Source organism: Rhinopithecus roxellana, chromosome 16 (genome assembly GCF_007565055.1).
Source record: "Rhinopithecus roxellana isolate Shanxi Qingling chromosome 16, ASM756505v1, whole genome shotgun sequence".
Taxonomy (NCBI): Eukaryota; Metazoa; Chordata; class Mammalia; order Primates; family Cercopithecidae; genus Rhinopithecus; species Rhinopithecus roxellana.
In genome coordinates this window covers 96,168,718-96,196,237 of record NC_044564.1, presented here as the reverse complement: position 1 = coordinate 96,196,237, position 27,520 = coordinate 96,168,718, and the positions used below count along the sequence as shown (strand labels likewise).

Here is a 27,520-nt window from a genome sequence, read left to right as displayed (position 1 = left end):
AGGTTATCTTTTCACTCAGTTGATTGTTTCTTTTCCTGTGCAGAAGTTTTCTAGTTTGATATAATCTTATTTGTCTATTTTTGCTTTTGTCACCTGTGCTTTTGAGGTCTTGTCAAAAAACTCCTTGTCCAAATTAATGTCTTGAAGTATTTCCCCTATGTTTTCTTCTAATGGTTTTACTGTTTGGGATCTTACAATTAAGTCCTTAATGCTCTTATAGTTTATTTTTATATATTGTAAAGGATAGGGGTCTAGCTTCATTGTTCTGCATGTTGATATCCAGTTTTTCATCACCATTTTTTGAAGAGACTGTCCTTCCCAATTTAACTATCTAATAGCAATGTATGAGAGTTCCTTTTCTTCATATACTTGCCAATTCATGGTGTCTTCATGTATATTTTAAAAATTTCAGCAGTGCTATCTTACCATTGTTTTAGCTTTTATTTACTTTATCACTTTGAAAGTGGACTCCCCCCACGCACACTTAATATGTTTATTGGCCATTCGGACTTCATTTTCAGTGAGTTTCCAGTTTGTATTTTTTGCCATATTTTAATTAAGCTTGTCTTTTCCTTATTGAGCTTTTGTCTTTCCTTTATTGATTCATAGTTCTCTATGTGTCTGAAATACTAGTGTTTTGTTGGTTTGTGGCAGAATGTATTCTCCCATCTATGGCTTTGTGGTGTTGGTGGTTGCTGTTGTAATGAAACTTCATTTTAATGTTATCAACCTTAACAGAACATTCATTGATCCTGTGTGCTTTTGGGGATCTTGACTAAGAAATGTGCTTTACCGTGAAAAATGAATGAGATCACGTCCTTTGCAGGGACATGGATGGAGCCAAAGTCCATTATGCTTAGAAAACTAACATGGGGGCCGGGCGCGGTGGCTCAAGCCTGTAATCCCAGCACTTTGGGAGGCCGAGGCGGGTGGATCACGAGGTCAGGAGATCGATTCCTGGCTAACACGGTGAAACCCCGTCTCTACTAAAAATACAAAAAACTAGCCGGGCGAGGTGGCGGCGCCTGTAGTCCCAGCTACTCGGGAGGCTGAGGCAGGAGAATGGCATGAACCCGGGAGGCGGAGCTTGCAGTGAGCTGAGATCCGGCCACTGCACTCCAGCCTGGGCGACAGAGCGAGACTCCGCCTCAAAAAAAAAAAAAAAAGAAAAAAAAAAAAAGAAAACTAACATGGGAAAAGAAAACCAAATACTGCATGTGCTCACTTGTAAGTGGGAGCTAAATGATGAGAACACACGGACACATAGAGGAGAAAAACCCACACTAGGGCCTTTCAGAGGGTGGATGATGGGAGGAGGGAGACGATCAGGAAAAATAACGAATGGGTACTAAGCTTAATACCTGGGTGATGAAATAATCTGAACAGCAAACCCCCATGACACAAGTTTACCTATGTAACAAGCCTGCACTTGTACCCTTGAACATAAAATAAAAGTTAGAAAGAAATATGCTTTACCCTAAGGTCATCAACATAATCTATAAAGTTTTCTAATGATGTGAGGTAGGGATATAGTATTATTTTTCCTTTATAGATAGCCGACTTCCTCAGCAGCATTTGTTGAACAGTTCTTCCTTTTTACTACTTTATCAGTGATTTTTAATGTACTTTTGTCAGTCTCATGGTCCTCATTACAAACATGTCTACTTCTAAGCACTATATTTTTATTCATTGTTTATTGGTTTATCCTTGCAAATATTTATTTGTTTTAATCGCTTGCAAATATTTATTATTTGTAACAAGCTGTGATGTGTTATAGTGAATTCCCGCCTTCTCTTTTTATAAAAAAAGAGTACTTTGATAAATATGATAAATATTGATGTGGGTTGAAAAATAAATCACTTATAAGTTATTTCAGAGATGCTGAAAAAATAGAATTCCTGTTAAAATTACTTTTAGCTTTTAGACTGTATTTCTTGAATGTGAGGCCGTGTGGCAACTAAATAACATGGGGCCCCAGGATTGTTAGAGCAAAAGCTGGTTCTTGAACTAAGCCCAGTAAAAGTTTTTTAATAAAGCTGTTATAATAAATTTAACTAGATCTAACATTTTATTTGATCAACAAATTTGTATAGAGTATGCATTAATTGGTTATGATAGATTCTAGGTCTAATCTTTCAAGAAAAAGAGAAAGGAACATGGAAACATGAAAAAGAATAGACCAAAATAAGACATCCAGCTCATATCTTAACCTGAAGGATTATTTCCAAATATGTTGAGAAATTGTCTCATCCTTCTGGTAGTGGTATTTAGCATAGAGTAACAGCATCTGACAGCCTTGCTAATATCTGAATTTATTATGATGTGAAGTTTCCAAGTCTTTATTAATTTTTCCTAATTACACTATTAGATATTTTAGAAGTGGAGTGATTAAAGACTGAATTTAAGTTGTGTTTAATGCCTCGTTAGTCAGTACCTTTGATATATCTCAAGATCAAGCAGGAACTTCTAATATGGCATCTGATGTCATATAGAAATGAGATACCAAACAATAAAACAGAAAGGCTGAGAGACTGGAGGAGGAAATCCAAACTCATCAGCATTTTACTTACTCTGGCTTGACACAGCCAGTAAAATGCTTTGAAAGCCATCCTGGGGAGAAGACAAATTCTGAGTGGAACAATGAGATTTCAGTAGCATGGAGAAATTGATGAGATGGCTGAAATCCACCGAATGTGAAATCTCACTTAGCCAGTGCTCCTTAGACAGACTGTGAGAGGAATTCACCACTGGGTTCCCAAGAGACAACCTGTGGTTGAGCCTGGAGGAACATATATATATATATATATATATATATATATATGTTTTCATGCTACACATTGATATTTAAACATAGAAGTAAATATCTTACACTTAAACTTTAAAAAGATCAGAGAAATTAGGCCGGGCACAGTGGCTCACACCTGTAATCCCAGCACTCTGGCAGTCTGAGGTGGGTGGATCATGAGGTTAGGAATTCGACACCAGCCTGACCAACATGGTGAAACGCCGTCTCTACTAAAAATAAAAAATTAGCTGGGAGAACTGCTTGAATCCAGGAGGCAGATGCTGAGATCTTGCCACTGCACTCCAGCCTGCACAACAGAGCAAGACTCTGTCTCAAACAAACAAACAAAAAAAGATCAGAGTAATTAATGTATAGATCTGAAACCATAAGAAGGATTTTCTATCTTGTTGCTTACTTTGCATTATGATTTCTTTACCTGGACTTTCAACAGTACCACCCTCCCCACCTTCTAGAATAGTACATATATATCATGATAAAATGTGTGGGCATGTCCTTTGAAAAATCATTCAAAATAAATTGTTTTGTTGTCTTTTGGAGTAATTGTTTACATGGAAGTTTTTTTAATAAACAAAGTGTTATGTCTTAAAAAAAGACTCAGAGTCTATAAACAATGAATAAATTAGAAATAATCATGCATTGTGTAGACAAGCAGGGTATACAGAGTTAAATAGGTCATTGCACACAAAATAAGTCAATGAGATTTCCAATGCCAAATAATTGCTTTGTTTCCACAGAAGAAATTATGGAGTCAAGCAACTTGGGTCCAAATCACAGCTTCTCCTCTTCCTATTGCTGTGACTATAAGACTGTCTGTATTAGCTTTCACATCTAAAGAGTAGAAATAATAACAGTACCACCCAGCTCATATATTGAAGGCTATTGAATCAGTTACAATACATCAGTTATTGGAACAGTGTATTAAAAAACATTTAACAAACAACTTTTAGTACTGTCATTTACAGAGACCAGATTCTGAAAGAAAGTAGCTATATCGACTAAACTTACATTTCTTTTTCAGCACATTTGCAGCAAAATATGTGGCAAATGTAAGAAAATATGAAGACATTCCCTAAGTCAAAAGAACATCTCTATTATACTATGCCACAGTTATATTTTTCTTATTCCAAGACACACCTTTTTTTTTTTCCTTCAAATTTCCCTAGTGCCCTCCAGCTGATATAAACATGAGCCCTGAGAACCAGAGCAGCGTGTCCGAGTTCCTCCTCCTGGGCCTCCCCATCCGGCCAGAGCAGCAGGCCGTGTTCTTCACCCTGTTCCTGGGCATGTACCTGACCACAGTGCTGGGGAACCTGCTCATCATCCTGCTCATCCGGCTGGACTCTCACCTTCACATCCCTGTGTACTTCTTCCTTAGCCACTTGGCCCTCACTGACGTCTCCTTTTCATCTGTCACTGTCCCTAAGATGATGATGAACATGCAGACCCAGCACCTAGCTATCTTTTACAAGGGGTGCATTTCACAGACATATTTTTTCACATTCTTTGCTGACTTAGACAGTTTCCTTATCACTTCAATGGCATATGACAGGTATGTGGCCATCTGTCACCCTCTACATTATGCCACCATCATGGGTCAGAATCAGTGTGTCATGCTGGTGGCTGGGTCCTGGGTCATTGCTTGTGCGTGTGCTCTTTTGCATACCCTCCTCCTGGCCTGGCTTTCCTTCTGTGCTGACCACATCATCCCTCACTTCTTCTGTGACCTTGGTGCCCTGCTCAAGTTGTCCTGCTCAGACACCTCCCTCAATCAGTTAGCAATCTCTACAGCAGGATTGACAGCCATTATGCTTCCATTCCTGTGTATCCTGGTTTCTTATGGTCACACTGGGGTCACCATCCTCCAGATTCCCTCTACTAACGGCATATGCAAAGCCTTGTCCACTTGTGGATCCCACCTCTCAGCAGTGACTCTCTATTATGGGACCATTATTGGTCTCTATTTTCTTCCCCCATCAGCAACACCAATGACAAGAACATAATTGCTTCAGTGATATACACAGTAGTCACTCCCATGTTGAACCCCTTCATTTACAGTCTGAGAAATAAAGACATCACGGGAGCCTTAAGAAAACTCTTGAGTAGGTCTGGCGCAGTGGCTCACGCCTGTAATCTCAGCACTTTGGGAGGCCGAGGCAGATGGATCACCTGAGATCAGGAGTTCGAGACCAGCCTGCCCAACATGGCGAAACCCCATCTCTACTAAAAATACAAAAAATTAGCCGGGCATGGTGGCACACGCCTGTAGTCCCAACTACTTGGGAGGCTGAGGAAGAAGAGTTACTTGAATCTGGGAGACGGAGGTTGCAGTGAGCCAAGATTGTCCCACTGCACTCCAGCCTGGGTGACAGAGCAAGACTCTGTCTCAAAAAAGAAAGAAAAGAAAAAAAGAAAATTCTTGAGAAAAAAAAACATTATTCTGATACTTGCCTTTCTTTTAAAACATCCTATGTAACATTTTTCCTCGATAATACAGAAATACAAATTATTGAAAATATATCTCACTTGTCTTCCTTCCACAGCTGTCACTCTGAAATGCTTTCCTGATACTATTGTTGCATCTGTTTGAGGGAATAGTAAAATAGGATATGTTTTATAGGACTTTATTTGTTCTTTTCTTGGGTAATGAAATTGGAAAATATTCTGAGCATGTTATGTCACTTTGGCTGGTATGAAAAGGAAGCCATCAAAGCTGACCTTTCCCAAATTTTAAATTTGTTATAAAATGTGTCTGACCCTTCACACCTCTATTTCTTAGGAATTTTCCACTTTTGTGAAGATATGGCTCCTCTTTTCACCCAGGCACTAGATATCCAGGAAGTTGAAGCCCTTTCAGAAATTTTAGGAAAAATATATGACGTTTCTCTCTCCTTACATAATAAACACACTGCTTTCTTGTCCTTCCAGAATATAACCCACACTTCCTTTCTCTCCAAACACATACAGATGTTCAGTGACAAAATAAGTGTCACCTCAGTTCTCTCAGGGACTGATCTAAGAACTCAATATACCTTAAAATCATCTAACTTAATCCTGACAAAAACTCCAAAAGGTAAGTTTAAAAAACTCAGGCTCTAAAAGGGGAAGAACACCCCAAGATCACATAGTTCATGAAAGGAAGACTTGAATCTTGGCATCTGATTCCAGAGTGACTCAGTGTAGCAAAGACTGTAATAGTTTATGTGGAACACTGAGTGGGTTTGAGGAGTAATAATTAGCTCAGCCTGATGGAAGAGGATATAAACAACTTCCCAGAGAAGACGTTTCTTTACCTGAATCTTAGCAGATGAGAACTATCCAGACACACAGGATTTTGTCTTGTTCTGATGACCACAGGAAGAGGGAGTAGCGTGTGTCAGGATGTTAAACTGGAAGTTTCAACTGAGGCACCAAGTCCTGGGAGACAACAGATATTAAAGTGAGTTGTGACACACAAAATGAAGATATTTATAAGAAATACTAATAATAATCAATATGGTAACACAAGCCTCTCAATCTAATGTGGATCTAAAAAGAACTGAGAGCTGGAGATAAGACAGCTGGAGATAAGATAAGGTAAGAAAACTCTCTGAGTTTTCTTTCAGAGAAAGCTGCATACTGAACCCCAAATCCTCCTAACAGGGAGAGGGGTGTTTTTCTCTTTATCTCAAGCTTAATGGAAGAAGCTTCAATGGAGCCATTTAGCAAGTTTGATATATATCCCTTGCTTTTATGAGAGAAAGAGCAATAGAAAAGAAGAAATGTGAAGGGAGAGAGATAAAGAAAATTATGAAATTATGTTTAGGGAATGCTTTCACTTCTTTTCATGGTAAGGCAATAAAATAACTGGGGATCCCAGTACCTGGTAGTGGACAGTGAGCCAGGTAGGCCCCACGGTGGTGCTGTCCCCATGCCTAACCCTGCCCCTGGCCCCGCCCTCCAACCCCTATCTCCTAGCCAGGCCCTGCCCTAACCGTCCCTGCCATGCTGGATGGAGGAGCATGTAGCTGCTCCTTGTCTACCTGCTGTCCTGCCAAGTGTTCACCTAGGGGAAAAAAGGCATTAGAGAAATGTCCAAATATGTTGAGTTTATTCAAGAATGAGAAATGAGGATTATAACCCAGGGTGCACAAAATGACAAGCCACCAGTGCATCTGGTGAGGGCAGAGTAAAGGAAAGCTCTCACTGGCAAGAAGGAAGAGGTTTGTGTCAGCCACTTAGACATGGAGTCCACTGGCTCCAGAGGCTCAAAGCTAAAGTTGTCATCAGTTCATTGGTGGAAATGCTGTTACTGTGCAAATGGCCATCTGAGAGCACGTTGTCTGAATTACTGCAGTCCTAAAGAATGTCTAGTGATAAACCTTGTCATAGAAACATATGTATATGTGTGAAACGTGCAAGCTGTGCAAAGCAGATGATGCACAGAGATGTCTTCTGGAGTTCTTAGAAAGTTCTTGGAAATAGTTCTTATCTCAGACATGTAAGCATGAGCCCCCTCTCCTTCATGCCTTCCCAGCCCTATTTTTTCTGGGTGTGACAAAAGTTATTTCATCCTGATATTGGCAACTTTCACATTTCCCTCTTTTGATAACAATTTTTCTCTAAAAATATCATTCATCAACTAGCCTGTAGCCAGGTTTGAATTGTCTGTTGGTGCTGGGATAGACCTGTTGCAGTTAGTTGATCTCATCTCACATCAGGCAGAGGTGATAAACAGCTGGAAGTCAGTCTCAAGACCCTTTTAGCCAAATTTGAGCAAGAAGGAGGCCAGAAGGTTAAGCTCTTAGGCTTATCTCATCTGGATTTCATCATTAAATTTAATTTTGTCTGTTCCATGGGCATTGACTGTCATCTCAAATTGCTGGGCCAACATTATTTTGTCAGGAGTTGTATTTCCGCAAAGATTTAACAGACAACAGGTACATAGTTTAAAAAGGAAAATGCAGAGCAAAAACAGCTTCAATATGACAAGTCCAGTTTGCATGATGCTTTTGAGCCATGAACAAAGGCAACCCACTAAATAGATAAAATGACCCCAGAGAAATGGGTGAGACTTGTAGCCAGATGGACTTGTTCTTTTAGTTTATGTAACTGAGTTTCAACTTATCTGGAGGAGTTAACCTGGGTACAACATGCAGTATTAACAATCGCATAGATACCACCTTGCTCAGCTAATAGATAGTCAAGAGCAATTCTGTCAACACTACCCTGGCAAGAGAAGCCAATGAATGCTATTGTATACTTGCAGTGAAGTCTGCAAGAATTCCTAGGGTAGCAAATCAATCTTTTACCATTTCTTCATTAGTGGCTATATCATACCATTATACAAAAGATCTGACAAAGGAAGCAATCCAGAGTCCCATGCCCACCTGGTAACTCATGTTTAATCCTTTGATAAAATAAGAGGGACATGACCAGTTTCAGATCTATTATGCATTGACAACAGAGAAACAAAACATCCCAACACACATTAGCCTCCTGTTGCCCAAGTGTCTAAATATCTAGATGCCCATATTGACATATCCCACCCACAAAACTAAATATAACTGATAGGAACACAAAGAATTCTTCCATCTGTAAATTTTCTGTGTATGGCAGGATTAAACCAGGGATCAGTTACATTACTATAAACTGCTAATGGCCCTTCCTCTTAAAATCAGTCCCAAAAAGTTTTCTTACATATGGTAAAGAGACCCAAGGAATACTTTAAGAGAGATGATTCATTGTACATCTCTAGGGCCCAACTAGGGGACCATTGTTTTGAGTAGATAAGACAGGGGACAGGAGTAGAAGGCGAATGAGAAAGCTTAACCTTATAGGATGGTTCCATGATACACTTTGTACAGGAGGTTGGAGCTGAGATGTTAGCAAAATTTGTTACAGATTGTACTAAAAGATCACTAGAGTTATGAACAGATCAGGATTCTTTATGACAGATCCAACAATCAGTAAGTTTTCTCCTGTAGCAACAGACTGGGAAAGGTGGACAGGCATATCGTCTTCCAGGGGAAAAAAAACGGATAAGATAAAATAAGAATTAGAAATAAGGAAAGGGTATACAGAAGTCATCCAAACATCTTGGAAGAAACAGATGCCATCTGCTTCAAATCTTAGAAATTTTTAGTTTTATAAACTAAGTTCAATTCTTAGAAATTTTTAGTGTTAATTCATTGACGGGAGTGCAGGTCCACTGAGGAGTGATGTTTTCCTTAGATAAGATACATATATCCAAGAATCAATTCCTTTAAGCTTGGCAGCACAAGGGTTGGTTAACAGGACCGGAAATTGGTCTCTCAGTGAGGTTGGATGGAGTCTTTTTTTAAATGTCCTTTCAAATAGACAAAATCTCCTGATTGTAAATTTATGGTGTTTTAGGTCTTCATCTCCTGGGGATGTACAGTGGAAAGACTGTTCTACCAGAGCATGATTTTTGTCCATAGCCTTGATTATACCTTTATGATATGGAAGCATTCACCTTTTACGAATTTTGGGTCTTTGAAGTTGGGCCAAATGCATGGGGTGCCCAGTAATAATTGTGAATTGTGAGATCTTATGTATTCCAAAGGGAGACCTTTTAGTTCTGAAGCACTATAGGCAGGGCTTTTGGCCACAGTAAGTGTAAGGTTTCTACAAAATTTGCCAGTTGGGTCTTAAGGGTACTATTGGCGCATTTCAACTAGTCCAGAGGGCTGGAGATGATAAGCACAATTAAAGTGCTGTAAGATTGGCCAGATAGCCCACATTTGTATTATAACTTGTTCTGTAAAATTAGTTCCTCAGTTGCTGGGAGCTCAAGAGAGGAACTCAAGAGAGGCCCTCAGTTGCTGGGAGCTTAAGACAGGAGCTCAAGAGAGGCCCTGGTATGGATTATCTTTTCTAACAGGACTTTAGGGCTAATGTCGTGGCTTGTCTTCAGAGGAATGCTTCAATCCAGTGAGAGAACATGCAGATCAAGACTAACACATATTTGTATCCATGCAAGGGAGGGAGCTGGATAAAATCCAACTTTGAATGGCCCATTAGGGAGGTTAAAATGTCCAGGATTGGATTTAGGGAATGTAGGGCAGAGTAAAATAAGTATTTTTTGACTGCTTTATTGATGGTACCCGACCAGTATTGTTTTATAGAAGTAAACATATTTTATGTAGTCCAGTGGCTTAAGTTATGTACAGTAGTAAACAATGGAAATTTCATGGAGGCTGGCAGGACAGGTTTGTTTATTTGGCCCAAACCAAAGTATATCTCTATCAGTGAATCAGCATCCACTATTTTCCAATTTATTTTTTGGCCCCAGGTGCCCAATCCTGTGCTTCTTTAGCAATTGTTTCAGAATTATTTGGGGGAACCTTTCTAGCTGGGCCATGATAGAAATTTGATCAGTAGGATCTTTTAAGGACAGCATTCTTTGCTGCATTATCAGCAAATTGATTTTCCCTAGATTCCATAGTGTCTAATTTTGAAAGGCCAGAGACTTTGATCATGGTTAGGGCATCAGGTAACTGTATAGCATCTAATAATTCTTGCATATAAGGGGCATTCTTTATTTTGTTTCCATTGGAAGTGAGGAAACCTCTTTACTTCTAAACCATACCAAAATTATGAACAACTCCAAAGGCTTACTGTATTATCCATTTTCATGCTGCTGATAAAGACATGCCTGAGACTGGGAAGAAAAAGAGGTTTAACTGGACTTACAATTCCACATGGCTGAGGAGGTCTCAGAATCACAGTAGGAGGCAAAAGGCACTTCTTACATGGCAGCAGCAAGAGAAGATGAGGAAGATGAGAAAGCAGAAAGCCCTAATAAAACCATTAGATCTCATGAGACTTATTCACTACCACGAGAACAGTATGGGAGAAACAGCTCCCATGATTCAAATTATTTCCCACTGGGTCCCTCCCACAACACATGGGAATTATGGGGGACAAAATTCAAGTTGAGATTTGGGTGGGGACACAGAGCCAAACCATATCATTCCACCCCTGAACCCTCCAAATCTCATGTCCTCACATTTCAAAACCAATCAACCCTTCCCAACAGTCCCTCAAAGTTTAACTCTTTTCAGCATTAACCCAAAAGCCCACAGTCCAAAGTCTCATCTGAAACAATGCAAGTCCCTCCTTCCTATGAGCCTGTAAAATCAAAAGCAAGCTAGTTACTTCCTAGACAGAATGGGGGTATGGGTATTGGATAGATACAGCCATTCCAAATGGGAGAAATTGTCCAAAACAAAGGGGTACAGGCTCCATGCAAGTCTGAATCAAGCAGGGCAGTCAAATCTTAAAACTGAAAAATGATCTCCTTTGACTCCAGGTCTCACATCCAGGTCATGCTGATGTAAGAGGTGGGTTCCCATAAGTCTTGGGCAGCTCCACCTCTGTGGCTTTGCAGGGTACAGCCTCCCTCCCAGCTGCTTTCACGGGCTGGCATTGAGTGTCTGTGGCTTTTCCAGGCACCTGGTGAAAGCTGTGGGTGGCTCTACAATTCTGGGGTCTGGGGGACAGTGGCCCTCTTCTCACAGCCCCACTAGGCCAATGTCAAAGCCATTCAACAACAGTGCCCCAGTAGGGACTCTGTGGGGGCTCCAACCCCACATTTCCCTTCTGCACTGCCTTAGCAAAGGTTCTCCATGAGATCCCCGCCCTTGCAGCAAACTTCTGCCTGGGCATCCAGGCGTTTCCTAGATCTGAAATCTAGGAAGAGGTTCCCAAACCTCAATTATTGACTTCTGTGCACCCACAGGCTCAACACCACATGGAAGCTGCCAAGGCTTGAAGCTTGCACCATCTGAAGTCATAGCCTGAGCTCTACATTGGCCCCTTTCAGCTAGCAGGAGAGGCTGGGACACAGGACACCAAGTCCCTAGACTGCGCACAGCATGGGGACCCTGGGCCCTGCCCACAAAACCATTTTTCACTCCTAGACCTCCAGATCTGTGATGACAGAGGCTGCTGCAAAGGTCTCTGACATGCCCTGGAGATGTGTTCCCCATTGTCTTGGAGATTAACATTCAGCTGCTCATTATTTATGCAAATATCTGCAGCTGGCTTGAATTTCTCCTCAGAAGGTAAAATTTTCTTTTCTATCACATTGTCAGGCTGCAAATGTTTCCAAACTTTTATGCTCTGCTTCCTTTTTAAAACTGAATGCCTTTTAAAACATCCAAGTCACCTCTTGAGTGCTTTGCTGCTTAGAAATTTCTTCTGCCAGATACCGTAAATCATCTCTCTCAAGTTCAAAGTTCCACAAATCTCTAGGGCAGAGGCAAAATGCCACCAGTCTCTTTGCAAAAACATAACAAGAGTCATCTTTGCTCCAGTTCCCAATGAGCTACTCATCTCCATCTGAGACTACCTCAGCCTGGATTTCATTGTCCATATCATTATCAATATTTTTGTCAAAGCCATTCAACAAGTATCTAGGGAGTTTCAAACTTTCCCACATTTTCCTGTCTTCTTCTGAGCCCTCCAAATTGTTCTAACTTCTGCCTGTTTCCACATTCTAAAGTCGCTTCCACATTTTTGGGTATCTTTTCAGCAGTGCCCTACTTCCAGCACCAATTTACTATATTAGTCCATTTCCATGCAACTGATAAACACAGACCCAAGACTGGGAAGAAAAAGAAGTTTAATTATACTTACAGTTCCCCATGACTGGGGAGGCCTCAGAATCATGGTGGGAGGTGAAAGGCACTTCTTACATGGTGGTGGCAAGAGAAAATGAGGAAGATGCAAAAGCAGAAACCCCTGATAAAACCATCAGCTCTCATGAGACTTACTCACACCATGAGAACAGTATGGAGGAAACTGCCCTCATGATTTAAATTATCTACCACTGGGTCCCTCCCACAACACATGGGAATTATGGAACTACAATTCAAGATGAAATTTGGGTGGGGACACAGAGCCAAACCATATCACTTACCTGCTGCTTACATAAACATTGTCTTTTCTTTAGCAAGGATTCAAGCTCAAGTGAGGGCAAACAGATCTGCCTGCCAGGCTGAAGTAGCTAATAGTAAAGGAGCATCTTTTACAGTCTCAAAGGAAGTCATGACTGCACAGCCTGCACAATACTTGCCAGAGTCATTCTTTAAATGTGAGCTACCTGTAAACCAGGACAACTCAGTATTGTCCACGGGAATCACTCCCAAGGAATTAAAAGCTGGTCTGTCAGAGTTAAGCAGTCATGTGGTGTTTCATCTGAAGGAAAGGTCCAGAGAGCCACATGGTTAAGGTTATTGGAGCATGATTGAATAATATGATGAATAGTAAATAGGAGAGGCTCATAGGAGGTTAGCCAGCTAGCAGAAAAATGCCGAGTGTGATGAGAGTATAAAAGGGCTTCCGTGGCATGAGAAAAAAACACAGTCAGGAGGATCCCATGACTATCTTCTCAGTTGCCTTGATTAACAGGGATGCAGCAGGGACTGCTCTTAGGCAGAGAGGGAATCCACAGGAGATGGGATCCAGTTGTCAACTGTAGTATCCTGGAGGATGGTGTGGGCCTCCATGCTTTTGGGTTAAGATCCCTGAAGTATTTCCTTCCTTTCCATAGAGAAAGAGAAAAAAAAGAGTTTGTACTTAGGATTACCTAGAACTGGAGAATTTATCAATTTCTCCTTTGACTTTTTAAAAACTTACCCTTATGATTTTGTCCAGGTAATGGGGTCAGGTTTAGTAAATTTATATAAAGCACATAGGAGTTGGACCAGAAGAGAAAAGTTAGGAATTCAGTTTCAAAAGCAGTCAGTGAATCCAAGAAACCCACTCACAAAGCTGGCATTTGTTTTGGGCTGAGGAAATTGTAAAATGCCTTGAATCTGATCTGGTTCTAAATGTAATTAATTCTCTGAAATTAAATGGCTTTATTATTTCACCTGAGTTTTTACTCACTGCAGTTTTTCTTTACAGACACTGTGACCTTAAGCAGCCACTTGCTTTAGTAGATGTATACTGTCTTTTTCACAGGCTGCCTGTGAAGGAGAGCAAAGAAGGAAGTCATCTACATATTGTAGTAAAGAAGAGCCTTGAAGAAAAATTACATTCTCTAAGTCTGCCTTTAATATTTGAGAAAAGAGAAGAACTTTCAGTAAAACCCTGAGGCATTACTGCCCAGGTGAAGGCAAAAAGATATTGGCCTTCCCAGGTGAAGGCAAAAAGATATTGGTTGGCTTGATCCCCTGAAATAATGAATAATGTAATACACAGATCGGTGATGGTGAAAAATTTGCTATCAATGGGTACTGGGTTTAATACAGTATGGGGATTTGGAACCACTGGATGTTTTGTAATAATACTATGGTTTATTACTCAGAGAGAGCTCCTGAACAAACCTCCTCCCATGGTTGTTTGGTCTTTTAGTAGGTAGGATCAGGGTACCCCAAGGATGGGTACAGAGAATAATGAGACTGTTTTTTATATTCTTTTATAATAGGTTTAATACCTTGCATTGCCATCTGGTTTAGTGGCTCCTTAATATTAAGCAAGGGTTTTAATAGGTTAATCTGGATTTTAATAAAAGATACACTATGAATTTTGAAAATATCAATGAAATATTTTACCTATAAAGAGACAGGTATTTGATTCAGCACTAAATGAGTGACATTATTTTTGTTTTCTGAACAGGAGATGACCTAACAAATGACGGAATTGGGGGTCTGTTGAGTGAGGACGGTTTAGTTTATCAAATTCTAAAATTATTTCCCCCTTTTGGGAAAAAGAAATTTTAGCATGGTGTTTTTCAAAAAAATCACATCCAAGGTGGTGGATCAAAGCAGAATTAACAAACAAAAGGTGTGGGTGTTTTGGAGAGAAGGCCAAGATGAAAAGAAACGGGCTGTGAAACCAAAGCAGTCAATGACTTGATGGAAACTCTCACCATTTGTAATTTTTTTATTATTCTGAGGCAGGGGCTCACTGAGGCTAGAGGGATTAAGAATGAAAAATATTGCAGTGGCATTTATGAGCACAGTTAACACCACACTCCCAGCCGGCTGCAGTGGCTCATGCCTGTAATCCAGCACTTTGGGAGACTGAGGTGGGTGGCTCATGAAGTCAGGAGTTCGAGACCAGCGTGCCCAACATGGTGAAACCCCATCTCTACTGAAATTACAAAAATTAGCTTGGTATGGTGGTGAGCACCTGTAATCCCAGCTACTCGGAAGGCTGAGGCATGAGAATAGCTTGAACCCAGGAGGCAAAGGTTGCAGTGAGCCAACATTGCACCACTGCACTCCAGCCTAGGAGACAAGAGCAAAATTCTGTCTCAAAAACAAACAAACACACACATAAAAAAAAAAAAAAAACCACACTCCTAATTTGAAGGATCATTTCACTCAGAAAATTAAGTGGGAGAACTGGGAAAATCCCTCAAATGTCTTTGGAGCCCCTTCACTGAGAGTGGTCTCAGATGTGGGAGGAGATAGGGGGAGTTGAGAATGAAATCCCCCCATTCTTTTGTAGCAATCTCTCTTCCAGCTATCTGGAACATTGGCACAGCCCAGGGAGTCTCTGCCTAGTGTTATGTCTGGCAGCCTCCATTTCCTATAATTGAAGATTAAGAATGTTAGTGGTTGTCGTTTTAGTTCTGTCCTCAGGGTGCAGGCAAGCTTATTTGCCAGATTAACTAAATCAGAAGTGTTCCATGTAGCTGAGAAAGTTCTTGAGAAAGGCCATTCGCAAACTTAGAATTATAGGCTACTTGAGTAGATTCAGCATCCATAGGTAATCCAGAATTTTTTACAAATATAACCTGGAGCCAACTGTAATAGTCCTAATCTAGTTCATTAGGTTCTTGGGTACAGTCTTGGATTTTATTCCAGTCTCAGGTTTCAGGAAAAGCCTCAAGAAGAGCCTCATGAAGTTTTGCTGTTTTTGTTCGGTTTGCTCGCTTGCTTGCTCACTATGCTTCAGGCTCTGTTATAGTCTTTGGGGGTGTTTTTACCTAAAGCCCTCTCAGGGTCACATCAAGGAGCCTGGGCCATTCAATATTGGGCCTGACCTTCACAAAAACTGTATGAACCAACTGACAGAGGTGAGAAAAACCTGGATGATAAGTCAGAATTATAATACTGTGTTAATTTTATCAGCAAATTGGAAAGGTCCTCTATGACCTTTGGGAATTCTGTGACAATGGCTTAAAGTTCAGCCTTGCTCCAAGCAACAAAAGAAATTTAGAATTTAGAGGAATGATCAGTGAATTTAACATTAAAGTGACAGGTTTTAACAGGACCAGATTCAGAGTTAGTGGGAGCTGAGGAATCCATAGGGAAAGGTAATTCACTTAAAGAAGAAATAGAGAGAAGGAAGAGGGGAAAAGGAAGAGCAGTCTTTTCCAATGAGGAACAAATCTGGGATTCTCGGGCCTTGTCCTTCCTTAACTATTTGTTTGTCTCAGTTAATTTTTTGCCGTGGTATCTCATAAGGAGGCAATCGTAGAATCCTGAATGTACTTAGAAGCTTTGAGGTACAAATTAAAGTATGTCTCCCAACGGACAGACTGCCTGCTTAAGTGGGTTCCTGATGCCTGAGTAGCCTAACTGGGAGACATCCCCCACTAGGGGCAGTCTGACACCCCACACCTCACAGGGTGGAATACACCCCTGAGAGGAAGCTCCCAAAGTAAGAATCAGACAGGTACACTCGCTGTTCAGCAATATTCTATCTTCTGCAACCTCTGCTGCTGATACCCAGGCAAACAGGGTCTGGAGTGGACCTCAAGCAATCTCCAACAGACCTACAGCTGAGGGTCCTGACTGTTAGAAGGAAAACTATCAAACAGGAAGAACACCTATACCAAAACCCCGTCAGTACGTCACCATCATCAAAGACCAGAGGAAGATAAAACCACAAAGATGGGGAAGAAGCAGGGCACAAAAGCTGGAAATTCAAAAAATAAGAGTGCATCTCCCCCTGCAAAGGAGCGCAGCTCATCGCCAGCAACGGATCAAAGCTGGTCAGAGAATGACTTTGACGAGATTAGAGAAGAAGACGTCAGTCCATCAAACTTCTCAGAGCTAAAGGAGGAATTACGTACCCAGCGCAAAGAAACTAAAAATCTTGAAAAAAGAGTGGAAGAATTGATAGCTAGAATAATTAATGCAGAGAAGGTCATAAATGAAATAATAGAGATGAAAACCATGACACGGGAAATACGTGACAAATGCACAAACTTCAGTAACCGACTCAATCAACTGGAAGAAAGAGTATCAGCGATTGAGGATCAAATGAATGAAATGAAGCGAGAAGAGAAACCAAAAGAAAAAAGAAGAAAAAGAAATGAACAAAGCCTGCAAGAAGTATGGGATTATGTAAAAAGACCAAATCTATGTCTGATTGGGGTGCCTGAAAGTGAGGGGGAAAATGGAACCAAGTTGGAAAACACTCTTCAGGATATCATCCAGGATAACTTCTCCAACCTAGTAGGGCAGGCCAACATTCAAATTCAGGAAATACAGAGAACACCACAAAGATACTCCTCCAGAAGAGCAACTCCAAGACACATAATTGCCACTCACCAAAGTTGAAATGAAGGAAAAAATCTTAAAGGCAGCCAGAGAGAAAGGTCGGGTTACCCACAAAGGGAAGCCTATCAGACTAACAGCACACCTCTCGGCAGAAACTCTACAAACCAGAAGAGAGTGGGGGCCAATATTCAACATTCTTAAAGAAAAGAATTTTAAACCCAGAATTTCATATCCAGCCAAACTAAGTTTCATCAGTGAAGGAGAAATAAAATCCTTTACAGATCAGCAAAAGCTTAGAGATTTTGTCACCACCAGGCCTGCCTTACAAGAGACCCTGAAGGAAACCCTAAACATGGAAAGGAACAACCGGTACCAGCCATCGCAAAAACATGCCAAAATGTAAAGGCCATCGAGGCTAGGAAGAAACTGCATCAACTAATGAGCAAAATAAACAGTTAATATCATAATGGCAGGATCAAGTTCACACATAACAATATTAACCTTAAATGTTAATGGACTACATGGTCCAATTAAAAGACACAGACTGGCAAACTGGATAAAGAGTCAAGACCCATCAGTCTGCTGCATTCAGGAGACCCATCTCACATGCAGAGACATACATAGGCTCAAAATAAAGGGATGGAGGAAGATCTACCAAGCAAATGGAGAACAAAAAAAAGCAGGGGTTGCAATCCTAGTCTCTGATAAAACAGACTTTAATCCATCAAAGATCAAAAGAGACAAAGAAGGCCATTACATATGGTAAATGGATCAATTCAACAGGAAGAGCTAACTCTCCTAAATATATATGCACCCAATACAGGAGCACCCAGATTCATAAAGCAAGTCCTTAGAGACTTACAAAGAGACTTAGACTCCCATACAATGATAATGGGAGACTTCAACACTCCACTGTCAACATTAGACAGATCAACGAGACAGAAAGTTAACAAGGATATCCAGGAATTGAACTCATCTCTGCACCAAGCGGACGTAATAGACATCTATAGAACTCTCCACCCCAAATCAACAGAATATACATTCTTCTCAGCACCACATCGCACTTATTCCAAAATTGACCACATAATTGGAAGTAAAGCACTCCTCAGCAAATGTAAAAGAACAGAAATTATAACAAACTGTCTCTCAGACCACAGTGCAATCAAACTAGAACTCAGGACTAAGAAACTCAATCAAAACCGCTCAACTACATGGAAACTGAACAACCTGCTCCTGAATGACTACTGGGTACATAACGAAATGAAGGCAGAAATAAAGATGTTCTTTGAAACCAATGAGAACAAAGATACAACATACCGGAATCTCTGGGACACATTTAAAGCAGTGTGTAGAGGGAAATTTATAGTACTAAATGCCCACAAGAGAAAGCTGTAAAGATCTAAAATTGACACTCTAACATCACAATTAAAAGAACTGGAGAAGCAGGAGCAAACACATTCAAAAGCTAGCAGAAGGCAAGAAATAACTAAGATCAGAGCAGAACTGAAGGACATAGAGACACAAAAAACCCTCCAAAAAAATCAATGAATCCAGGAGTTGGTTTTTTGAAAAAATCAACAAAATTGACAGACCGCTAGCAAGGCTAATAAAGAAGAAAAGAGAGAAGAATCAAATAGACGCAATAAAAAATGATAAAGGGGATATCACCACCGACCCCACAGAAATACAAACTACCATCAGAGAATACTATAAAAAACCTCTACGCAAATCAGCTAGAAAATCTAGAGGAAATGGATAATTTCCTGGACACTTACACTCTCCCAAGGCTAAACCAGGAAGAAGTTGAATCCCTGAATAGACCAATAACAGGCTTTGAAACTGAGGCAATAATTAATAGCCTACCAACCAAAAAAGGTCCAGGAACAGACGGATTCACAGCTGAATTCTACCAGAGGTACAAGGAGGAGCTGGTACCATTCCTTCTGAAACTATTCCAATCAATAGAAAAAGAGGGAATCCTCCTGAACTCATTTTATGAGGCCAACATCATCCTGATACCAAAGCCTGGCAGAGACACAACAAAAAAGACAATTTTAGACCAATATCCTTTTTTTTTTTTTTTTTTTTTTTTTTTTTTTTTTTTTATACTTTAAGTTCTAGGGTACATGTGCATAACGTGCAGGTTTGTTACATATGTATACTTATGCCATGTTGGTGTGCTGCACCCATCAACTCGTCAGCACCCATCAATTCATCATTTATATCTTGTATAACTCCCCAATGCAAGCCCTCCCTCCTCCCCCATCACCCCTCCCCATGATAGGACCCAGTGCGTGATGTTCCCCTTCCCGAGTCCAAGTGATCTCATTGTTCAGTTCCCACCTATGAGTGAGAACATGCGGTGTTTGGTTTTCTGTTCTTGTGATAGTTTGCTAAGAATGATGGTTTCCAGCTGCATCCATGTCCCTACAAAGGACGCAAACTCATCCTTTTTTATGGCTGCATAGTATTCCATGGTGTATATGTGCCACATTTTCTTCATCCAGTCTGTCACAGATGGACATTTGGGTTGATTCCAAGTCTTTGCTATTGTGAATAGTGCTGCAATAAACATACGTGTACACGTGTCTTTGTAGTAGAATAATTTGTAATCCTTTGGGTATATACCCAGTAGTGGGATGGCTGGGTCATATGGTACATCTAGTTCTAGATCCTTGAGGAATTGCCATACTGTTTTCCATAATGGTTGAACTAGTTTACAATCCCACCAACAGTGTAAAAGTGTTCCTATTTCTCCACATCCTCTCCAACACCTGTTGTTTCCTGACTTCTTAATGATTGCCATTCTAACTGGTGTGAGATGGTATCTCATTGTGGTTTTGATTTGCATTTCTCTGATGGCCAGTGATGATGAGCATTTTTTCATGTGTCTGTTGGCTGTATGAATATCTTCTTTTTTTTTTTTTTTTTTTTAATAATATAATTTTTTTTTTTATTATACTTTAAGTTCTAGGGTACATGTGCATAACGTGCAGGTTTGTTACATATGTATACTTATGCCATGTTGGTGTGCTGCACCCATCAACTCGTCAGCACCCATCAATTCATCATTTATATCATGTATAACTCCCCAATGCAATCCCTCCCTCCTCCCCCCTCCCCCCTCCCCATGATAGGCCCCAGTGCGTGATGTTCCCCTTCCCGAGTCCAAGTGATCTCATTGTTCAGTTCCCACCTATGAGTGAGAACATGCGGTGTTTGGTTTTCTCTTCTTGTGATAGTTTGCTAAGAATGATGGTTTCCAACTGCATCCATGTCCCTACAAAGGACGCAAACTCATCCTTTTTTATGGCTGCATAGTATTCCATGGTGTATATGTGCCACATTTTCTTAATCCAGTCTGTCACAGATGGACATTTGGGTTGATTCCAAGTCTTTGCTATTGTGAATAGTGCCGCAATAAACATATGTGTGCATGTGTCTTTGTAGTAGAATAATTTATAATCCTTTGGGTATATACCCAGTAGTGGGATGGCTGGGTCATATGGTACATCTAGTTCTAGATCCTTGAGGAATTGCCATACTGTTTTCCATAATGGTTGAACTAGTTTACAATCCCACCAACAGTGTAAAAGTGTTCCTATTTCTCCACATCCTCTCCAACACCTGTTGTTTCCTGACTTCTTAATGATTGCCATTCTAACTGGTGTGAGATGGTATCTCATTGTGGTTTTGATTTGCATTTCTCTGATGGCGAGTGACGATGAGCATTTTTTCATGTGTCTGTTGGCTGTATGAATATCTTCTTTTGAGAAATGTCTGTTCATATCCTTTCCCCACTTTTTGATGGGGTTGTTTGTTTTTTTCTCGTATATTTGTTTGAGTTCTTTGTAGATTCTGGATATTAGCCCTTTGTCAGATGAGTAGGTTGCAAAAATTTTCTCCCATTCTGTAGGTTGCCTATTCACTCTGATGGTAGTTTCTTTTGCTGTGCAAAAGCTCTTTAGTTTAATTAGATCCCATTTGTCAATTTTTGCTTTTGCTGCCGTTGCTTTTGGTGTTTTAGACATGAAGTCCTTGCCCATGCCTATGTCCTGAATGGTACTACCTAGATTTTCTTCTAGGGTTTTTATGGTATTAGGTCTAACATTTAAGTCTCTAATCCATCTTGAATTAATCTTCGTATAAGGGGTAAGGAAAGGATCCAGTTTCAGCTTTCTACTTATGGCTAGCCAATTTTCCCAGCACCATTTATGAAATAGGGAATCCTTTCCCCATTTCTTGTTTCTCTCAGGTTTGTCAAAGATCAGATGGCTGTAGATGTGCGGTATTATTTATCTTCTTTTGAGAAATGTCTGTTCATATCCTTTGCCCACTTTTTGATGGGGTTGTTTGTTTTTTTCTCGTATATTTGTTTGAGTTCTTTGTAGATTCTGGATATTAGCCCTTTGTCAGATGAGTAGGTTGCAAAAATTTTCTCCCATTCTGTAGGTTGCCTGTTCACTCTGATGGTAGTTTCTTTTGCTGTGCAAAAGCTCTTTAGTTTAATTAGATCCCATTTGTCAATTTTTGCTTTTGCTGCCGTTGCTTTTGGTGTTTTAGACATGAAGTCCTTGCCCATGCCTATGTCCTGAATGGTACTACCTAGATTTTCTTCTAGGGTTTTTATGGTATTAGGTCTAACATTTAAGTCTCTAATCCATCTTCAATTAATCTTCGTATAAGGGGTAAGGAAAGGATCCAGTTTCAGCTTTCTACTTATGGCTAGCCAATTTTCCCAGCACCATTTATTAAATAGGGAGTCCTTTCCCCATTTCTTGTTTCTCTCAGGTTTGTCAAAGATCAGATGGCTGTAGATGTGCGGTATTATTTCTGAGGACTCTGTTCTGTTCCATTGGTCTATAGCTCTGTTTTGGTACCAGTACCATGCTGTTTTGGTTACTGTAGCCTTGTAGTATAGTTTGAAGTCAGGTAGCGTGACGCCTCCAGCTTTGTCCTTTTGACTTAGGATTGTCTTGGCAATGCGGGCTCTTTTTTGGTTCCATATGAACTGTAAAGCAGTTTTTTCCAATTCTGTGAAGAAACTCATTGGTAGCTTGATGGGGATGGCATTGAATCTATAAATAACCTTGGGCAGTATGGCCATTTTCACGATATTGATTCTTCCTATCCATGAGCATGGTATGTTCTTCCATTTGTTTGTGTCCTCTTTGATTTCACTGAGCAGTGGTTTGTAGTTCTCCTTGAAGAGGTCCTTTACATCCCTTGTAAGCTGGATTCCTAGGTATTTTATTCTCTTTGAAGCAATTGTGAATGGAAGTTCATTCCTGATTTGGCTCTCTGCTTGTCTGTTACTGGTGTATAAGAATGCTTGTGATTTTTGCACATTAATTTTGTATCCTGAGACTTTGCTGAAGTTGCTTATCAGCTTAAGGAGATTTTGGGCTGAGACGATGGGGTTTTCTAAATATACAATCATGTCATCTGCAAACAGGGACAATTTGACTTCTTCTTTTCCTAACTGGATACCCTTGATTTCTTTCTCTTGCCTGATTGCCCTAGCCAGAACTTCCAACACTATGTTGAATAGGAGTGGTGAGAGAGGGCATCCCTGTCTTGTGCCAGTTTTCAAAGGGAATTTTTCCAGTTTTTGCACATTCAGTATGATATTAGCTGTGGGTTTGTCATAAATGGCTCTTATTATTTTGAGGTACGTTCCATCAATACCGAATTTATTGAGCGTTTTTAGCATGAAGGGCTGTTGAATTTTCTCAAAAGCCTTTTCTGCATCTATTGAGACAATCATGTGGTTCTTGTCTTTGGTTCTGTTTATATGCTGGATTACGTTTATTGATTTGCGAATGTTGAACCAGCCTTGCATCCCAGGGATGAAGCCCACTTGGTCATGGTGGATAAGCTTTTTGATGTGCTGCTGAATCCGGTTTGCCAGTATTTTATTGAGAATTTTTGCATCAATGTTCATCAGGGATATTGGTCTGAAATTCTCTTTTTTTATTGTGTCTCTGCCAGCCTTTTGTATCAGGATGATGTTGGCCTCATAAAATGAGTTAGGGAGGATTCCCTCTTTTTCTATTGATTGGAATCGTTTCAGAAGGAATGGTACCAGCTCCTCCTTGTACCTCTGGTAGAATTCAGCTGTGAATCCATCTGGTCCTGGACTTTTTTTGGTGGGTAGGCTATTAATTGTTGCCTCAATTTCAGAGCCTGCTATTGGTCTATTCAGGGATTCAACTTCTTCCTGGTTTAGCCTTGGGAGAGTGTAAGTGTCCAGGAAATTATCCATTTCTTCTAGATTTTCTAGTTGATTTGCATAGATGCGTTTATAGTATTCTCTGATGGTAGTTTGTATTTCTGTGGGGTCAGTGGTGATATCCCCTTTATCATTTTTTATTGCATCTATTTGATTCCTCTCTCTTTTCTTCTTTATTAGCCTTGCTAGCGGTCTGTCAATTTTGTTGATCTTTTCAAAAAACCAACTCCTGGATTCATTGATTTTTTGGAGGGTTTTTTGTGTCTCTATCTCCTTCAGTTCGGCTCTAATCTTAGTTATTTCTTGCCTTCTGCTAGCTTTTGAATGTGTTTGCTCTTGCCTCTCTAGTTCTTTTAATTGTGATGTTAGAGTGTCAATTTTAGATCTTTCCAGCTTTCTCTTGTGGGCATTTATGCTATAAATTTCCCTCTACACACTGCTTTAAATGTGTCCCAGAGATTCTGGTATGTTGTATCTTTGTTCTCATTGGTTTCAAAGAACATCTTTATTTCCGCTTTCATTTCGTTATGTACCCAGTAGTCATTCAGGAGCAGGTTGTTCAGTTTCCATGTAGTTGAGCGGTTTTGATTGAGTTTCTTAGTCCTGAGTTCTAGTTTGATTGCACTGTGGTCTGAGAGACAGTTTGTTGTAATTTCTATTCTTGTACATTTGCTGAGGAGTGCTTTACTCCAATTATGTGGTCAATTTTGGAATAAGTGCAATGTGGTGCTGAGAAGAATGTGTATTCTGTTGATTTGGGGTGGAGAGTTCTATAGATGTCTATTAGGTCCGCTTGGTGCAGAGATGAGTTCAATTCCTGGATATCCTTGTTAACTTTCTGTCTCGTTGATCTGTCTAATGTTGACAGCGGACTGTTGAAGTCTCCCATTATTATTGTATGGGAGTCTAAGTCTCTTTGTAAGTCTCTAAGGACTTGTTTTATGAATCTGGGTGCTCCTGTATTGGGTGCATATATATTTAGGAGAGTTAGCTCTTCCTGTTGAATTGATCCATTTACCATATGTAATGGCCTTCTTTGTCTCTTTTGATCTTTGATGGTTTAAAGTCTGTTTTATCAGAGACAAGGATTGCAACCCCTGCTTTTTTTTGTTCTCCATTTGCTTGGTAGATCTTCCTCCATCCCTTTATTTTGAGCCTATGTATGTCTCTGCATGTGAGATGGGTCTCCTGAATACAGCAGACTGATGGGTCTTGACTCTTTATCCAGTTTGCCAGTCTGTGTCTTTTAATTGGACCATTTAGTCCATTAATATTTAAGGTTAATATTGTTATGTGTGAACTTGATCCTGCCATTATGATATTAACTGGTTATTTTGCTCGTTAGTTGATGCAGTTTCTTCCTAGCCTCGATGGTCTTTACATTTTGGCATGTTTTTGTGATGGCTGGTACCGGTTGTTCCTTTCCATGTTTAGGGTTTCCTTCAGGGTCTCTTGTAAGGCAGGCCTGGTGGTGACAAAATCTCTAAGCATTTGCTTATCTGTAAAGGATTTTATTTCTCCTTCACTTATGAAACTTAGTTTGGCTGGATATGAAATTCTGGGTTGAAAATTCTTTTCTTTAAGAACGTTGAATATTGTCCCCCACTCTCTTCTGGCTTGTAGAGTTTCTGCCGAGAGATCTGCTGTTAGTCTGATGGGCTTCCCTTTGTGGGTAACCCGACCTTTCTCTCTGGCTGCCCTTAAGATTTTTTCCTTCATTTCAACTTTGGTGAATCTGGCAATTATGTGTCTTGGAGTTGCTCTTCTGGAGGAGTATCTTTGTGGCGTTCTCTGTATTTCCTGAATTTGAATGTTGGCCTGCCTTACTAGGTTGGGGAAGTTCTCCTGGATGATTTCCTGAAGAGTGTTTTCCAACTTGGTTCCATTTTCCCCCTCACTTTCAGGCACCCCAATCAGACATAGATTTGGTCTTTTTACGTAATCCCATACTTCTTGCAGGCTTTGCTCATTTCTTTTTCTTCTTTTTTCTTTTGGTTTCTCTTCTCGCTTCATTTCATTCATTTGATCTTCAATCGCTGATACTCTTTCTTCCAGTTGATCGAGTCGGTTACTGAAGCTTGTGCATTTGTCACATATTTCTCGTGTCATGGTTTTCATCTCTGTCATTTCGTTTATGATCTTCTCTGCATTAATTAGTCTAGCTGTCAATTCTTCCACTCTTTTTTCAAGATTTTTAGTTTCTTTGCGCTGGGTACGTAATTCCTTCTTTAGCTCTGATAAGTTTGATGAACTGAAGCCTTCTTCTCTCCTCTCGTCCAAGTCATTCTCTGACCAGCTTTGATCCATTGCTGGTGATGGGCTGCGCTCCTTTGCAGGGGGAGATGCGCTCTTATTTTTTGAATTTCCAGCTTTTCTGCCCTGTTTCTTCCCCATCTTTGTGGTTTTATCTGTCTCTGGTCTTCGATGGTGGTGACGTACTGATGGGGTTTTGGTATAGGTGTCCTTCCTGTTTGATAGTTTTCCTTCTGACAGTCAGAAGGACTGTCTGTTGGTCTGTTGGAGATTGCTTGAGGTCCACTCCAGACCCTGTTTGCCTGGGTATCAGCAGCAGAGGTTGCCGAAGATAGAATATTGCTGAACAGCGAGTGTACCTGTCTGATTCTTCCTTTGGAAGTTACCTCTTAGGGGTGTACTCCACCCTGTGAGGTGTGGGGTGTCAGACTGCCCCTAGTGGGGGATTTCTCCCAGCTAGGCTACTCAGGGGTCAGGGACACACCTGAGCAGGCAGTCTGTCCGTTCTCAGATCTCAACCTCCACGTTGGGAGATCCACGGCTCTCCCCAAAGCTGTCAGACAGAGTCGTTCGCGTCTGCACCGGCTCCCGCTACTTCCCCTGTTGGTCTTCAGCTGTGCGCTGTCCCCAGAGGTGGAGACTACAGAGACAGGCAGGCTTCCTTGAGCTGCTGTGAGCTCCACCCAGTTCCAGCTTCCCAGCGGCTTTGTTTACCTACTTAAGCCTAAGCAATGGCGGGCGCCCCTCCCCCAGCCTCGCTGCTGCCTTGCGGATAGATCGCGGCAGACTGCTGTGTTAGCAGTGAGGGAGGCTTCGTGGGCGTGGGACCCTCCCGGCCAGGTGTGGGATATATTCTCCTGGTGTGCCTGTATGCTTACAGCGCAGTATTGGGGTGGGAGTTACCCGATTTTCCAGGTGTTGTGTGTCTCAGTTCCCCTGGCTAGGAAAACGGATCCCCTTCCCCCTTGCGCTTCCAGGTGAGGCGATGCCTCGCCCTGCTTCAGCTCTCGCTGGTCAGGCTGCAGCAGCTGACCAGCACCGATTGTCCGGCACTCCCTAGTGAGATGACCCCAGTACCTCAGTTGAAAATGCAGAAATCACCGGTCTTCTGTGTCGCTCGCGCTGGGAGTTGGAGACTGGAGCTGTTCCTATTCGGCCATCTTGCTCCGCCCCCCCATCACCCACAAGCATTCTTATACACCAGTAGCAGACAAACAGAGAGCCAAATCAGGAATGAACTTCCATTCACAATTGCTTCAAAGAGAATAAAATACATAGGAATCCAACTTACAAGGTATGTAAAGGACCTCTTCAAGGAGAACTACAAACCACTGCTCAGTGAAATCAAAGAGGACACAAACAAATGGAAGAACATACCATGCTCATGGATAGGAAGAATCAATATCGTGAAAATGGCCATACTGCCCAAGGTTATTTATAGATTCAATGCCATCCCCATCAAGCTACCAATGAGTTTCTTCACAGAATTGGAAAAAACGGCTTTAAAGTTCATATGGAACCAAAAAAGAGCCCGCATTGCCAAGAAAATTTGAAGTCAAAAGAACAAAGCTGGAGGCATCACGCTACCTGACTTCAAACTATACTACAAGGCTACAGTAACCAAAACAGCATGGTACTGGTACCAAAACAGAGATATAGACCAATGGAACAGAACAGAGTCCTCAGAAATATTACCACACATCTACAGCCATACGATCTTTGACAAACCTGAGAGAAACAGGAAATGGGGAAAGGACTCCCTAT

General features: G+C 40.9%; 1 protein-coding gene across 1 annotated transcript; it reads left to right on the top strand.

Annotated features, from left to right (window-relative positions):
• The first annotated feature begins 3,966 nt into the window (after positions 1–3,966).
• Positions 3,967–4,972, top strand: LOC104667622 (olfactory receptor 1J1). The gene has a single exon (XM_010370128.2). It carries the CDS (start codon positions 3,991–3,993, stop codon positions 4,804–4,806), a length of 816 nt encoding a protein of 271 aa, XP_010368430.2. The 5' UTR covers positions 3,967–3,990; the 3' UTR covers positions 4,807–4,972.
• The last annotated feature ends 22,548 nt before the right edge of the window (positions 4,973–27,520 follow it).